This window comes from Cydia splendana, chromosome 18 (genome assembly GCF_910591565.1).
Source record: "Cydia splendana chromosome 18, ilCydSple1.2, whole genome shotgun sequence".
NCBI classification, from domain to species: Eukaryota; Metazoa; Arthropoda; class Insecta; order Lepidoptera; family Tortricidae; genus Cydia; species Cydia splendana.
The window spans coordinates 1,219,025-1,235,011 of NC_085977.1; the positions used below are offsets into that span (position 1 = coordinate 1,219,025).

Here is a 15,987-nt window from a genome sequence, read left to right on the forward strand (position 1 = left end):
GCCGAGGTTGATTTCAAACGTTCACTGCATGTTCACTGTGTCGTTCTACTCTGATAAAGTTCGGAACGACCCCCGAGCAACAGCTGACTGTCAGTGTCAATGTCAAATACATATATGAATGAACTTCGTAATTTTGGCACGATTTTCACGATATATTTACTATTTACAAACAGTGTATATATATATAAAATTACGTAACTAGTTAAAATTATATTAAATACTGTACTAAGTTCATGTCGTGCTGTGTTTCGGTAATGATTACTTGATTCCAAACTGTTCAAATCCACATAACCTCAAAATCAAAACAAATCGAAATGGGAACAAAATTCAACCCTGCGGCGTACAATTTTCGCAAAAAATGCCCTTTCGTGAGCAAGGACCTGCTCCGCTGGTTCCCGGGGCATATGAACAAGGGCTTGAAACAAATGCAGAGGAAGTTAAAGTCAGTCGATTGTGTGATTGAAGTTCACGACGCAAGAATACCCTTTACAGGCAGAAATCCCATATTTACGAATACTTTAACAGGTGCAAAGCCTCACATACTAGTTCTAAATAAGAAAGACTTGACTGTAAGTTCATTAATACCCAGAATAAAGGAGCAGTTAAAGGCAGAGGAGGGAGTGCAAAATATAGTGTTTACAAACAGTAAGGATCAGAGTTGTCGCGGCTTGAAGACCTTAAGGCCCCTGATGGTTGACCTTATTAAAGATTCGAATAGGTAATTATCTATTTTTTATGTATTAGTTACCCAAAAAAAGGCTTTCAATTCAGAAAGAATTCAATTCAGAGTTTTCCGCATCTTTAGCAACTCTAAATTTGGTGGAAAACAGGGATCTTATATTGTATTGTCCATAGGGTTTTTGTATAAATAAGAACTTATTCAAGCAATATCTGTGCAAATTGTCCTTAGAAGTAGCCAGTCAGCGTTTTTGTTTATATTATAGTAATTACCAGAGGTCGGCGAGGATGAGCTATTTACCTTATAATTTGACATGTCTTACGTCATATTATAAGGCAAATAGCTCACCCTCGCCGACCTCTGGTAATTACTTATGTGTACACAAAAATGTACTTTACTTCAAAATTAGATACTCTCAACATATAACCAAACCATAATAACAATGATTATTTACTAGGTATAACAGAAGCGAAGAGTCCGACTACAATGTAATGATCATCGGGGTCCCAAACGTGGGTAAATCATCCTTAATCAACATGCTGCGCTCGAGGAACATGGGCATCGGGCATGCGTTGCCTGTCGGAGCAGTGGCCGGCGTCACCCGCAGTGTCCTGATGAAGATCAGGATCAACAATAATCCTAATATATTCATGTTGGACACTCCAGGTAAGTCACAATAATATCTTAAAACTGATAGATTATAATAATAATAAAAAAAAATTGTTGGTCTATATTTGACATTACACTGTGCCCTTTCAATAAAAGACTCCCTTATTAAGGTTGCAAATTCCATGTGAGAAAACATTTCCACTTATACTATAATTTCAGGCATCCTAGAGCCCTCGGTGACAGACATCGAGATGGGTTTGAAGCTTGCTCTGTGTGGAAATCTCCAAGATCACCTGGTAGGCGAGGAAGCCATCGCGGACTACCTGCTGTACTGGCTCAATAAGCATGGCTGCTTTAGCTATGTTGACTACATGGGGCTGGTGGAGCCCTGCGACGACATCAATAAGGTCAGTGCACCGATGATTAGAATAGTTCTGAGTTCTGGCGAAGAGATACGCAAGTATCTTTCATTGAAAAAACCGTGATTTGCCTTTTGTATTATTTTCGAGCTCCCGATGTTTCGACGCAGTTATGCATCTTGTTCACGGGCAACTGAACCCGAACTGACACCTATAAATAAGTTGAAAATGAATGAAATAATTAGTACTTGAATATTTTGGTTTTTTTTTTAATATTTATATTTACTTCTTTTTGAGATATCCCCTTACCTCTATAACCTTTGTATAGGTCAGGTACCTTACATAACATGCTCGTTTAACCCGTGGATCACACCATACGTGTGATGCTAACTCAATTTGGGTTGTAGCGACTCAGTATCAGATGTGTGTTACTACTAATCAATATGGGTCAAATTGCTTCGCATCAATTTGTTGTATGGTGGGCGATCGACGGGTTAACATGTGTATTAATTTAAAAAAACTTATTCAACAGGTCCTAATCTCAGGTGCAGTGAAGTTCAACCGAATCCGCCGGACGCGCGACTTCGACGGCACGATGCGTGACGTGCCGGATTTCATCGAGGTCGCTCGGACTATGATCAAAGCCTTTCGCACCGGGGAGCTCGGCAGGACGCTCCTGGACATCGAGCTGCTGAAGGACTGTAAGAGGAAAGAGGACCTCATGGCGTAGGAGTTAGACTCGAGGTTTAAGTAAACAAAGACTTGAAATTCATTTTGTATTAAACAGAAACAGAATTTTGTAATCTCAAAGTGTTTGGTTAAATTAAAAGTGAAAATTCACTGACTCGGGTGAGACTCGAACTCGCGACACTGGATCACTAGTAGAGATAGGCAAAACCCTTTACTGAGTTGAAAAGATTGATTCCAAAATGATTCATATCTTTCGCTCGCGGTGATATATATCACTCATTTCGCTCACTTCGCTCAGTGGATCTGTAGACTATATTGTTCAAGAGTGAGTAGAGGGAAATGTCAATCAATCAGATACACACAGCCATAAGTGCGACCAAGATGGCGCGATACGGTCCAGACACCCTCCGAATTCTTCCGAACACCTCCGAAACCTATTTGCATCGTCTCAGTCGCTTCTCGCTCATCACGCTCGGCCGGCTCATTCGAATCATGAGTGGGAAAGAGCGCGCAAGGAACACTGAGATAGATGAGCGACTGAGCGAGTTAAATCAAAAGTGAGTTGAAGAGTGAGCGAGTTCAATGAAAAGATATAGGTCATTTAAATCACTCACTCGTGAACGATACATGTCTGATCACTAGCCCTTGCTCTACCAACTGAGCTACCGAGACTTCACCCAAAGACAGCGAATATTTTCACCATATGCCCCTAGCGCCTCGACATAGTAAATTTTTCCACTTTTAATTTAACCAAAGACTTTGTTTAGGAGTTTGATCGTTTAGTTTAAAAAGATAAATCCTTTTTTATAGAAAAAGAGTCAACTTTAGCACGAACCTTTAGGTTAGAACCGATGAGCAGAGCACTGCTAGATATTAACCTATTATCTAAAGCTAATATAAAAATGATAAAATGTATCTTATGGCTTGAACATTAGAGTCGGTTTCTGATCAGTAACAGTTCTGGTTCAAAAACTTGAATAAGCTGCTTTAAACCTTTAATTATTGACAAGAGGATACAGATGTAGTGCATAATTGTTTTCCATCGTATTTTCTCGGAAACGTTCGTATTTGTAAGGATATCTCCGTTGACATTTGTTGGGACGTCAGTCTTTCCGTGACCACAGCTGGTGCAACTCAGCTGAAACGTCGGAATTAAAGGTAAAAACAATGAAATTATATCGCGGTAGACCCGTTTGTGTAATTAAATATGTGTACAAAACGCGAGAGTTTAAAGTGTTATTTTGTAAGGCTACTCGTACTTCAGTCAACCTCAGTACTTTTTGTACTTACCGAGACTGACTGAAATAGCAAGACACGTTCGTACGTTTACGCAAAATTATGCACTAGGTACATCTGTAACGGATTTGGTCCCAAAAACTTTTGTTCTACATACATACATACATACATACATCACTGGCTCAGTGACCCAAAGAGGATCTTGGCCTCTGACACAAGAGAGCGCCACTCTGCCCTATTCTGCGCCACTTCACGCCAGTTGGGTATTCCGAGGGCGGACAGGTCTTTTTGGGCTTCGTCACTCCAGCGGTATCTGGGACGCCCCGACGGACGTTTTCCGCCCGGGTGCCCCACATACGCTCTTCTCACAGCACGATCCTCCCCCATCCTCTCCAGGTGACCGAGCCAGCGGAGTCGTGTGGCTTTGATCTCGCCAATTATATTGGGCATCGCAACAAGCTCCTCTAGCTCCCTATTTTTCCTTCGCCTTCAAGTCCCATCTTCCTCTCTGATAGGCCCCAGAATCTTCCGCCAGATTTTCCTCTCCGCCACTAAGAGCTTGCTCTCTTCTGCTTCTTCTTCTTCTTTTGTTCTAAGTATTACAAATTTTCGAAAATAGTATAAGTTACCTACTCTTACCTACTTGTTTTTTTGTAAAGCGCTATTCAAATTAAATTGGATTACCTACTCAAACTTAAAGGAGCCATAAACAGTAGGTATTGTCTAAATGACACAATGTACCTAAAGAGATTTCGTGTTGTAGTAACGTAATTTTTACGAATATGTCTGATGTAAATATATGTAATTTACTATAGTATTGGTTGTTTTAGTAACGCTAATGTATACCACACGTGCATAATATATTAACAAACGGTAGTAGCCTAATTAATTTAAATATGCTTGGTTAATTCGTTACGAAAGTAAGTGTTAATCAACAACATACGTTGTCGTCTAGGTTATTCGGCTGCGACCGCAGAATAATTAACACTACCAAAGACGAGTAAAATATAAAGAATGCTAATCGAATACAAAGTAGCGTATGATATTCTTGCTTTAGATAGCAATTGCAATAGCGAGATGTCAGTTCCACGCTCTTTTTCGTCACTGGACCATTTGGACATTTTGGACCGAATGGTCATGTGGTGGCATTGACGTATATATCTGAGGACTGGCCTTTACGGGCACTAAATATGGCACTCACGAATTCCAGCCAATCGTGCAGTCTAACGCAACTATAGTTGCGACCAATAGCGCGCGTAGTGCGAACTCAACAACCAATCGCGCGCGTGATGCGAACTCATCAACCAATCGCGTTGTAGCGGTATCACACCGCTGTACTGGCCTCTGTCATGCCTCATTATTATTGCCCGTAAAGCCAGTCCCTAGATATCTATGTCAATGTGTGGTGGAATTTCATCATTACGTAGTCCATGAAGAACTGCGACGGTTATCTTTGTAATGGAGAAAGTTGACCACCGGCAAACTCGTGAATGTGTGAGGTACGTATACCAGAGTCTCAATGTGTTTAATGTTTACAGGGTATTCTACATAACGCAACATTGTGTAGATTAACAGTCTTTATTAATTAACTAGTCTCTGATATTAGTGGATCCAGAAACGTAATGAAGTAGGTAGGTTGTTTTCGGTGGTCACGTTTCTTGATGTGCGCCTACTTCCGTCACCAAACTATTGACTCTAATTACTTTCAATGACGTATTTACCTATTCGGACAATTTTACGAAAAGTTGCAGTGTCATCATCAATAGGTACCGGCTCGACCACATCACTTATAGGATTTGGATAGTGCACGAATTCAACTTTTTTTAAATGCTGTTTAGGGCCACTAATTCCAGAACTTTGTGCCTTGTAGGTACTTAAGTAGTTTTTAAGTCATCAAGGTACCATTGTACCCCCGCCCGACCAAAATGGTACCGTACCGCGATATCATGAAAACTACGTAGCACCAATTCATGGGCGATGGGGGATGGGCAGGGGATGGGTCGTTGTCAAAGAGCATAAAGTTTGTTCGGAAAGAGAAGAGTCGTGGAATGTATTGAGCCCCATACGTTCCACGACTCTTCTCTTTCTGCACCTAAGTTCTGCACAAACCAAACCCTAGGGGTCATCCATTAATTACGTCACACGTTTAGGGGGAGGGAGGGGTCAAGAAAATGTGACATGGGGGAGGGGGGAGTCACAAACATTGTGATGTCACTTTAACTACATCAGTAACCGAAAATTAATTTATATTTTTTTATTCGCTGTACAGTTAAATAATGAGATTTTGGATGTAACTTTCGTTGTGTTATAAAATTACTAATATTTATATATCAAAAGTATTTTTTTAATAAAAAAATAATGCCGAGTGAATATTGTCGATTTCGTTGAAAACAAAATTGCCAAAAATGTGACGTCACACCAGGGGGGGATGGGTTTGCAAAATGTGACCAAGTGTGACAAGGAGGGGGGGGAGGGGTAATAAAACCTAGAAATTCGTGTGACGTAATTAATGGATGATCCCCTAGTAGTAGAAACTATAGTCGTTGTTCATCAATAGGTACGTTCCAAATAATATTGGCTGGTGGATAATTTGCCAAGAAAGTAAGTTAAATGATTGTCAAAAAAAGCTATTTGTCATACATGGTCATACGTACATTAAGTCATTAACCATAAACAAATTATCTTAAAACGTCAATCCAACGTCAATCAATAAACTTCAATCAAACCACAATACCTATTATCACAATACGATAAATGTTAAAATTATAGTAAACATATGGATTAACAAACCGCGACGATGCTCAGAATGTAAATACCTACCGAACTACATAAGAGAACCAATTGCAAGTAGAAGCCACCATTCTAGAATTCAGCATGAATCCTGCTGCATATCTGCACAGCTTCGTCGCTTCAATCTTAGCGTATCGCTGGCTTCTAGTCGTAGCCACGGAAATCTACCCCTTCCTAATGATGTCTCGAATACACACCGCGTAATGTCATACACCAGATGCGTGTTCACCTACTCACCTAAACAGCCTAAACATGACAAGGCGAATCAAACGAGTAAAGATTTTATGACCGTCCAATCCTCCACGGATTCAAACGCAACTTTCAGCTCTTATCCATTTGATTACTCAGTTACTGACACATTGGACATGATAGAAAGCCCGTGGGACACTGAATCTTGGAGGTCCACGCGTGAACTCTTTTCTATAGACACTTCTAACTCAGGTTATCCAATATCAACAACAACATACGGCATTACTAGCCCATCTATACAGAGCGACATTGAAAAAACAGCACATATTTGTCTTATTCTGGACGAAACATCTTTTAATAGCTTGGGTTTGAATATTGAGTCCTCTCAGATCCTGAATGCAAAGACCTGGATAAGCATGGGCTCGTTAGCCGATGACCGGTTCTGGGGGATACGGAGTTCCTCCATCAGTTCCACCAGCGGCACCAGAAGACCTAGAAGAGCGGCATCGTCACCGATCATTCCGACTAGTGTTAAAATACCGGACAGTATGAGTATATATACGGCTATGTTCTAATTGCGTTGTGTAAAAAACACGTGAAAAAAGATGTAACAAGGAAGAAATAATTGAAACGTAATAAACTAATTAAAATGCATGTGTTTTCATTAGTCCTGAAGCTAAGAACCCGTAAGAACACGTGTTACTGTTGTTGACGCTTACGAATACAATCCATAACTAGTACTAATATTATGTGAAAGTGTGTCTGTCTGTTACCTCTCCACGCTTAAACCGCTGAACCGATTTAGATGAATAGCTACAAAACTACGATGTGACTAAATAGAACTAATCATTCAGCCTATATACGTCCCACTGCTGGGCACAGGCCTCCTCTCACTCGCAAGAGGGCTTGCGATGGGCTATAGTCCCCATCACGCTGGCCCAATGCGGATTGGGGACTTCACATACACCTTTGAATTTCTTCGCGGATGTATGCAGGTTTCCTCACGATGTTTTCCTTCACCGAAAAGCAAATGGTAAATATCAAATGATATTTCGTACAAAATTAGTGACGAATTGAAACAAATAATTTTGCTTCTGGCGGTGTGACTGCCGCATGGTTAGAACAAAATTTTGGTGTGACGAGTTGATGCCTGAATCGGTCCCTATGGACATAGTTTGAGGATCGAGAAAGGACATAGGATAGTTTTTATAATCATCATCATCATTCCACGCAGACGAAGTCGCGGGCAGTAAGCTAGTATTTATGGTTTATGTAAGAACACCTCTGGGGGCCGATTTTTAGGGTTCAGAATCAGAATCAAGCATTTTATTTCCATTCCGTATCCAAAGGGTAAAAACGGGACCCTATTACCTACTAAGACTTCGCTGTCCGTCCGTCTGTCACCAGGCTATTATCTCATGAACCGTGATGGCTAGGCAGGGCTATAGGCAGTTGAAATTTTCACACATGATGTATTTCTGTTGCCGCTATAACAACAAATACTAAAAAAACCGGGCAAGTGCAAAAATGCAAAAAACGGCAAAAAAAAAACGGTCACCCATAACATAACTGACCCCGCCCGACGTTGCTTAACTTCGGTCAAAAATCACGTTTGTTGTATGGGAACCCCACTTAAATCTTTATTTTATTCTGTTTTTAGTATTTGTTGTTATAGCGGCAACAGAAATACATCATCTGTGAAAATTTCAACTGTCTAGCTATCACGGTTCGTGAGATACAGCCTGGTGACAGACGGACGGACGGACGGACAGCGGAGTCTTAGTAATAGGGTTCCGTTTTACCCTTTGGGTACGGAACCCTCGGTGGGGAGTCCGACTCGCACTTGGTTTTGAATTACGGGCGCTCGATTTGGTCACTCGAAAGTCTGTGGAAAACGGCGGTGCGTTGAGGTGGTCTGTTACGGCTTTAATGACGCCCAGTGAAAATGGAAATTTTGTTATTTTCCTCTGTCGCTTGAAAACACAAGAACAATAGAAGTGTTACACGATAACAATTTTTATGTTCGCGGTAAAGTTATGCTCATTTTAAATATATCTACCTAACCGCCCTAACTACTTGTTTTCAACCAACAGGTCGATCTGTATCTTTAAATAAAAGTAAACAAAATCTACCCTCAAATGGCTCGTTAAGCCAGTTGAGGGTAGATGCAAACATTACACGATCAAATAATGTAGGTTAAAGTCAGGTCGTCCAGTAACTGATCCAGGCGGTTTTGTAATTGATCGGTTAACCTGTAAATGTTATAACTACCCGAAAATTTACAAATTGTTTGTTTACTTTTATTTAAATTACTAAAGTTCAGACTATAGGGGTAGATAGTGAGTATAAAAAAGTGGCAATAAACAGTAAAAATATTTATTTGAAACATTAAAAGTATATAACATACATCTAAAACTAAACAGTATACAAATTTAAACCTTATTTTTACATAACATTATACATTTCATACCGTCGTGCATATATGATGGAAATGTTTTGTAATAACTGATATAATAATATTAAGGTGCATTCTTTATTCAGTGTTCAGAACCGGCCAGTCATATTTTGTATAGCTCTATTGGTCCTTTAATAGCTAATTTAGAACAAGCAGCAACTTAAATTTTAAATACTCGTAACTGACCTTTTCAGTCTATCAGAAAAATTATAGCATGTCGTGTTGCGTCGTATGTGCAATAAATAATGCCATTAACCTAAGCTTTGGGCGCATTAGTAATGCCAATAACAGACTTGTAGTACTTAGGTTCACTAAGGGAGTTCACCAGGAACGCCCCAAGGTCGTACTTTGAGATGGCCCTGCGACCGCCCGGAGACTTCGTCGGGTTCACTTCTACAATGACTTCCCTGCTTGGCTCATCTGTGTAGAAACAAAATACAACTATGAGGCACTTCTACAAATAAAATAAATAAGATTACCGGGTTATTCCCACTAGTTACCACCAAGTTCTTACCAGTGGTAACTACTGGGATTTTTTTTCCCACCTTTTACCACTGGTAACTACAGGGAAAAAAATTCCCACTAGTTACCACCAACTCGGCTTGGTGGTAACTACTGGGAATTTTTATTCCCAGTAGTTACCACTGGTAAAAGGTGGGAATTTTTATTCCCAGTAGTTACCACCAAAATATTGATAGAATTCAATACTAATGAAAACAGTATAAACAGTATAGTATAAATGTAGCGTGCTGTAATAAACAATTGTGTTATTTAGTGATTCAGTAAACTGCTTTAAAAGTGATCAAAAATATTAAAACAATTTTGCCGGTATAAGTGTAAAAACTAAAATAGAAGAGCCTCATTCTAGTTAAGTAGAAATTAGCTTATTATCCGGACTAAATTTATCTTATTAACTGTAAATTGAATTACATATTTATACAAACGAACAAACAAATCAGTCAAAAACCGACAGAACTGATTTCGTTTTGTTATTTACCGCTACTTCATTTCGTTCTATTATAACACGACGCAAACCTGGAATATGTAGGTATTCATAATTTGTACTCAAGCTAAATAACTAAAGGGCATGGTTGTTATTAAAACCGCTTAGGGCGCGCTTCGGATGGGCTGATTGCTCGAACTAACCAGCATAGGCTCGCATTCCAATTACGCTCGGTCATGTTACGCTGGTTGGCTCGATTGCTTAAACACCCACGCTAGCGGGATGGTAATAACACTCTACCAGAGGGACATCAGGTAGTACTATTCGTACACTTCTTTTTTTGTATTTAACTTTTATTCTTTTGGAAAATATGTTTATTGGAAGAACGTGTATCAAGGTAAAGTAAGAAACAATGTAGGACCATCAAAATTTATGAAATAAGAGTTATGGTAATACCATATGCATATTAGATAGGTTACCCTTGGTTTATCGCAATATAAGTATGAATAATATCGGTACCTATGCCTTGTAATTGCTAAACAATCGTTTAGTTCCTAAATATCCTTTGTTGTGTTCTTATTAAATAACACGAGTGCAAAAAGGCCGAACCGAATGTGGCGCGCACCGCGCACGGCGCGCACCCTTTTGTTCTTAACCGCCGCCGTGTCGCCCGTATCTGACCCTTGCGAAATATTCTTTGTTCGGCATAACTGCCAGCCCTTATGCCCGATAAGAATGGTATTGGTTGACATAGTAGGTTGATCATACTGGAACAAATTTAGGATAAGTTAAAAATAAACACGTGAAATATATTTGGCTATTTACTTTCATCCCTTTTTACCTGACCCAAAGAATGAATACGACAATCCAATCAGTCCACTTTTAAGTGTGTCGGAAACAATTGTGGGCACGGGCGTGTTGCATTTATATTAAACGAGGGCGAGGGACAGTTTTACTTCACACAGGATGTGAATATTAGGTATGCGAAACGCCCTCTTGCGCCTTCGTCGTACTCAATTTAAGGTCGTTTTATGTGATTTTAATTACTTACGTCTTACACGTTCTTCCAATATACATATTTTCCAAAAGAATAAAAGTTAAATACAAAAAAAGAAGTGTACGAATAGTATCTGAGGGAGCAAAATAGTTAAATGATGTATTATTAGGTGATCCCTGTGAGATGCGCTAAGCGCAGTATTTTGTCTAACAGCACACGATTAATCTCAGTTTCCGAATATGACTCTTAACTAATTACATATTAATAAGATACCTGCTTAGTTATATATGTTACTGTAAAAGCCCGAAGTACGGCAAAACCTAGGTTTTACTGGTAAATCCTAGTTTTTACCGATGCCTAACGAAAATGCGGACAAACAATACCTACACGTACCTGCGGGTTTTTCTCAGAAACGCGTAACTTTTTAGGATTGCCATAAAACTAACCTAACCTAACCTAAACTATCTATAGTACTACCTGTACGGTTACCATCAGTTTCTCACTGACATAAACGCCGTCGAGAACGTAATTTACTTTCTATACATCCCGTTTGCACTAATATGCGAATGCGAGCGAGATGTATAGAAAGTAAATTACGTTCTCGACGGCGTTTACGTCAGTGACAAACTGATGGTAACCGTACTGATGTCCCTCTGGTAGAGTGTTATTACCATCGCGCTAGCGTGGGTGTTTAAGCAATCGAGCCAACCAGCGTAACATGACCGAGCGATGTACTACACGAGCGTAATTGGAATGCGAGCCTATGCTGGTTAGTTCGAGCAATCAGCCCATCCGAAGCGCGCCCTAAGCGGTTTTAATAACAACCATGCCCTTTGTTATTTAGCCTGAGTACAAATTATGAATACCTACATATTCCAGGTTTGCGTCGTGTTATAATAGAACGAAATGAAGTAGCGGTAAATAATAAAATGAAATCAGTTCTGTCGGTTTTTGACTGATTTTTTTGTTCGTTTGTATAAATATGTAATTCAATTTATAACAGTTGATAAGATAAATTTAGTCCGGATAATAAGTTAATTTCTACTTAACTAGAATGAGACTCTTCTATTTTAGTTTTTACACTTATACCGGCAAAATTGTTTTAATATTTTTGATCACTTTTAAAGCAGTTTACTGAATCACTAACTAACACAATTGTTTATTACAGCACGCTACATTTATACTATACTATTTATACTGTTTTTATTAGTATTGAATTCTAACAATATTTTGGTGGTAACTACTCGGAATAAAAATTCCCACCTTTTACCACTTGTAACTGGGAAAAAAAAATCCCACTAGTTACCACCAACTCGGCTTGGTGGTAAATACTTCCCGAAAAAAATTCCCAGTAGTTACCACTGGTAAGAACTTGGTGGTAACTAGTGGGAATAACCCATCTAACCTGAATATGAAACATTTTAAAGCTCCGTCACACAGGCGCGTTTAGCGGGCGGTGCGTGACCGGGGCGCGCCGCTTTTACATATAAGACGCTCACGCCCCGCCCGGAAAACGCGCTTGTGTGACGGAACCTTAAAACTTTAAACTTAAAATTATGTGTATAGAGACTGAAATAAGTCCTTGATCAGTGACTTTTGAATTGACAAATGTTGTCTGTTTGAAGAAGTGATATTTTCAGTAAAATTGTACCATCACCCACACTGTTAACTGTCCATCGGTGAACCTTATGCCTTTTGTAATAAGGTCCACCGATGTACAGTTAAGAGTGTTGCTGTTTGTACTTAAAAGTTAAATGGACACATCCATTTAACAAATACATTATTACTAGAGATGCCACGAATATTCGGCGACTATTCGGTATTCGGCCACTTTGCCGAATATTCGGTATTCGGCCGAATGTTGCCTACTATTCGGCCGAATACCGAATATCTGTTGCACCTACCTAAAAAGAAAAATTACATGAAAAAATTACCAAAAACTAGGTATATTTCATATTTAAATGTATCTTGGAAAAAGTAGTAAAATACTAAGGCACGTTTTTGAGCATTTTTTGATTACAAAATATTTTATTTTAATCATGGGTCTGATTTGATTGACTCTAACAACATTCATTAATTCTGTTCAACATAAAAATATATTTTAGCAAACGTTGTGCTTCATTGGCGAAAAGTTTTCATAATAATTGTGACTCAAAATGTTCGCATGTCATGCCGAATATTCGGTATTCGGCCAAGAGAGGGGCCGAATATTCGGTATTCGGCCAAATTCACTATTCAGGGCATCTCTAATTATTACCCAGTGAAACGCCATCGCCAGGAACCTACTACAGAATACACTGATATTGTAACACAACAATATGTTAGTTATGTCTCTCAGCTTTCAATCAATTAGGCTAAGCATGACTATTGAGTATTGACTATGTTATATTTAGTTATATCAAGGATAAGGTTACGTAACATTAGATACTTAGGAATGTTTGCCAACAAACTGCTATAATACACTATGGCAGATTAGTATCAATATTTGAAACTTAAAAAAAACTCACCAGCAATATGTGGAGGGAACACAGCAACATAGTTCAAACCACTGTCCTTAACCACTTGGTACATCCTCTTGTGGTCCTCATTCAGATCCACAAACCGCGGGGGCACCTTGTCAGGCTCATACAACAAGTATGCGGACAGACAGACTGACAAGATCTTCACACCCTTCGCCCGCATAGCTTCAATGATGTTCTTAGTGCCTTCAGACAGGTCAGAGGTAGGTTCCAGTTGGTTGTTGGTCCCCAGGGCTATGACTACTGCGTCCACGTCTTCAATGGCGTCATTGACGGAGTCCGGCTCAAGAACATTGCCTTGGAAGATTTCAACTTTGTCCTTCAGATTTGCTGGGAGTTTGGATGGCGTGCGGACGAATGCTCGTACTTCTAAGCCTGGTAAAAAAGTTAAATGATAGATGTGTGGCTTAAGATGTGATTTGGTGATGAAATGCTAAGTAATAATGAGAATATGTAGTAAATATACATTTAATTTAAGAAATTATTTGTTTTTTTTTAGTTTGCCTGATGGTTGCAATTCTTTTGATATTCTATGTTAACTCAAATAAAATGTAGTCAATATTTAAAACATGTCATTCAATAATAATTATGTTGCTTATAATATTGATATTATGAATATTACAACAAGGTAAAAAATAAATTTATAAAAACAATGTTATAACTTTATATAGAAACTAAAAATAATGACAACTAAATATTAATATCTAACCCTTTTTTACAGCAGCTTCCACTGCACAGAGTCCTGTCATCCCCGTGGAGCCGAATATCACAATTTTCTTCACCATGATGATTGCTGGCACTAGAAACAACCAGAAAAACAACTTGTTTTTAAAATAATTGGTCTAGCCAGATAACAGGAAACACTACATTAAATAACTGGTTAAACCGGTTTAGCACCTAGTCTACGAGCGAAGTACCTTTATCTATATTGATAAAAGTAGATAATTCACGACTTGTTCAACCAAAACTCACGATGATAATGCACACGAAATAATACTAAACTCTAGTTGAAATGATTTAGTGACGCACGAAGCGCGTAGACGAATGTGATTTAGAATTAATCATTACCTATGGTAATTTATTACCTTACCGGTCTTTAATTTAAACGCTTGCTTGAGAATGCCCTCCTGCCTCTCCTAATCGACTTGTAAATTGGTGTTTAATACAGAGTAAATTGCTCACGTATTTCTCTTCTCGAGTTCGATGCAATCTACCCGGCAGCCGGCTGTCAAAATATAACCTGGACGGTTATGTAATGCTATAGTCATGTAATAATCGCAGAGATTTGTAGTATGTTTTAATTTGGCCGGGTTATAAGTGTGGCAACTATTATATTTTCTACTAACTTAGTAGAAATATTGCAATTGATTTGTATAAACAATTATTATGTTACACAAGACAATTATTTCATCAGCATTTTTTAGAAAAGTTCTACTCGATTTAAATGCAACTGGGGGGCATAATTAAATTATATATAAAATAATTAATTGTGTTGTCGTTGTAACTTATAATCATAGATATAATAATATACAGAGATACCTTCCAAGCGAGCTGTCAGTGGGACCACTTTTGTTTAGTGTACGATTAACAATGTGGCCCACCTTGCTGTAGCCATGTCGATAAAGTCATATCGATAAACTATCGACATTTCTTGCAATTTTAATTTTACTTCAAAGGTTTAACGATACCTAAAATGACCAAACCCGCGTTTATTCTTTGTTGTGGTTATCAGATCACAATTTTATCGTCACGCCCCAGCAGGGAACCAAGGCAAAGTTCAGATATTTAATTAAAATACATAAATACGTACTAAAATATGTGTTCCGCAATAATTGAATTATTTTATTATATTCTAATATATTCATTATCCATTAGCATTTCAATTATGTTTATGTTTAACGAAGATATTGAAGCTTCAATTAATCGCTATTGCGTTATGTGTAGCGTTTATCGATATATAACATGATTAAAATCGACTTTTGACATCCCTAAAAGAGCACACATATACGTTTTTACGCACACATACACAACCTGGGTCTACCTTAAGTAGCTAACACACTATCGCACCGCACCAAGGTCATTGTGGGACGCACCCATAAGTAAGAGGGAGAAAGAGATATCGCTTTCTCCCTCTTACTTATGGGTGCTACTTAAAAAGGGGACACCTGGATTTGAAGTCCATCTTGTCAACAGTATGGTTGTCCTTTTTTGACAAACGGCATTTTTAAAAGAGCAAGGAGAGAGAGAAATGATACTAGTTGCTGCGCCGTGAAAGAGAACAGACAGCGTTGAGACCTTGACTTGCTCGGTTTACTTCGCGTTAAAGTTTTTCATGTGCCAACGATTTATACGATATGTAATTAATTCGTTGAAAGAAATAAACATTTTACAGGCTAACAATTAGGAACTAGAGGTTATATACTTGTCTCACAACTCATATGATTAAAATACATATTTGACATTTATTTGCAACAGTGCAATAACGAAACGCCATTATAACCTCCAAAGTTCGCGTGTAGTG

The 15,987-nt window shown here is 38.6% G+C and overlaps 2 protein-coding genes across 2 annotated transcripts; one reads left to right on the forward strand and one right to left on the reverse strand.

The window, feature by feature from the left end:
* The first annotated feature begins 111 nt into the window (after positions 1-111).
* On the forward strand, positions 112-3,382 carry LOC134799293 (mitochondrial GTPase 1). Its single transcript, XM_063771671.1, has 4 exons — positions 112-718; positions 1,137-1,345; positions 1,508-1,695; positions 2,180-3,382. The coding sequence occupies exons 1-4, from the start codon at positions 315-317 to the stop codon at positions 2,375-2,377; spliced, it is 999 nt and encodes a 332-aa protein (XP_063627741.1). The 5' UTR covers positions 112-314; the 3' UTR covers positions 2,378-3,382.
* Positions 3,383-8,912: 5,530 nt separating this feature from the next.
* On the reverse strand, positions 8,913-14,265 carry LOC134799294 (flavin reductase (NADPH)). The gene is made up of 3 exons (XM_063771672.1): positions 14,176-14,265; positions 13,455-13,841; positions 8,913-9,427 (listed from the first exon to the last, which is right to left on the reverse strand). Exons 1-3 carry the CDS (start codon positions 14,249-14,251, stop codon positions 9,264-9,266), a joined length of 627 nt encoding a protein of 208 aa, XP_063627742.1. The 5' UTR covers positions 14,252-14,265; the 3' UTR covers positions 8,913-9,263.
* Positions 14,266-15,987: the final 1,722 nt, after the last annotated feature.

What these genes read in the sequence shown, in the direction of transcription:
- LOC134799293 (XM_063771671.1), top strand. Translation starts at nt 315, where the DNA reads ATGGGAACAAAATTCAACCCTGCGGCGTACAATTTTCGCAAAAAATGC. An exon ending in CTTATTAAAGATTCGAATAG is followed by an intron (nt 719 to 1,136) that starts GTAATTATCTAT and finishes ATTATTTACTAG; the next exon opens with GTATAACAGAAGCGAAGAGT. An exon ending in CCTGCGACGACATCAATAAG is followed by an intron (nt 1,696 to 2,179) that starts GTCAGTGCACCG and finishes CTTATTCAACAG; the next exon opens with GTCCTAATCTCAGGTGCAGT.
- LOC134799294 (XM_063771672.1), bottom strand. Translation starts at nt 14,251, where the DNA reads ATGGTGAAGAAAATTGTGATATTCGGCTCCACGGGGATGACAGGACTC. An exon ending in GGAAGCTGCTGTAAAAAAGG is followed by an intron (nt 13,842 to 14,175) that starts GTTAGATATTAA and finishes CTTTTTTACCAG; the next exon opens with GCTTAGAAGTACGAGCATTC. An exon ending in GTTCCCTCCACATATTGCTG is followed by an intron (nt 9,428 to 13,454) that starts GTGAGTTTTTTT and finishes GTTTCTACACAG; the next exon opens with ATGAGCCAAGCAGGGAAGTC.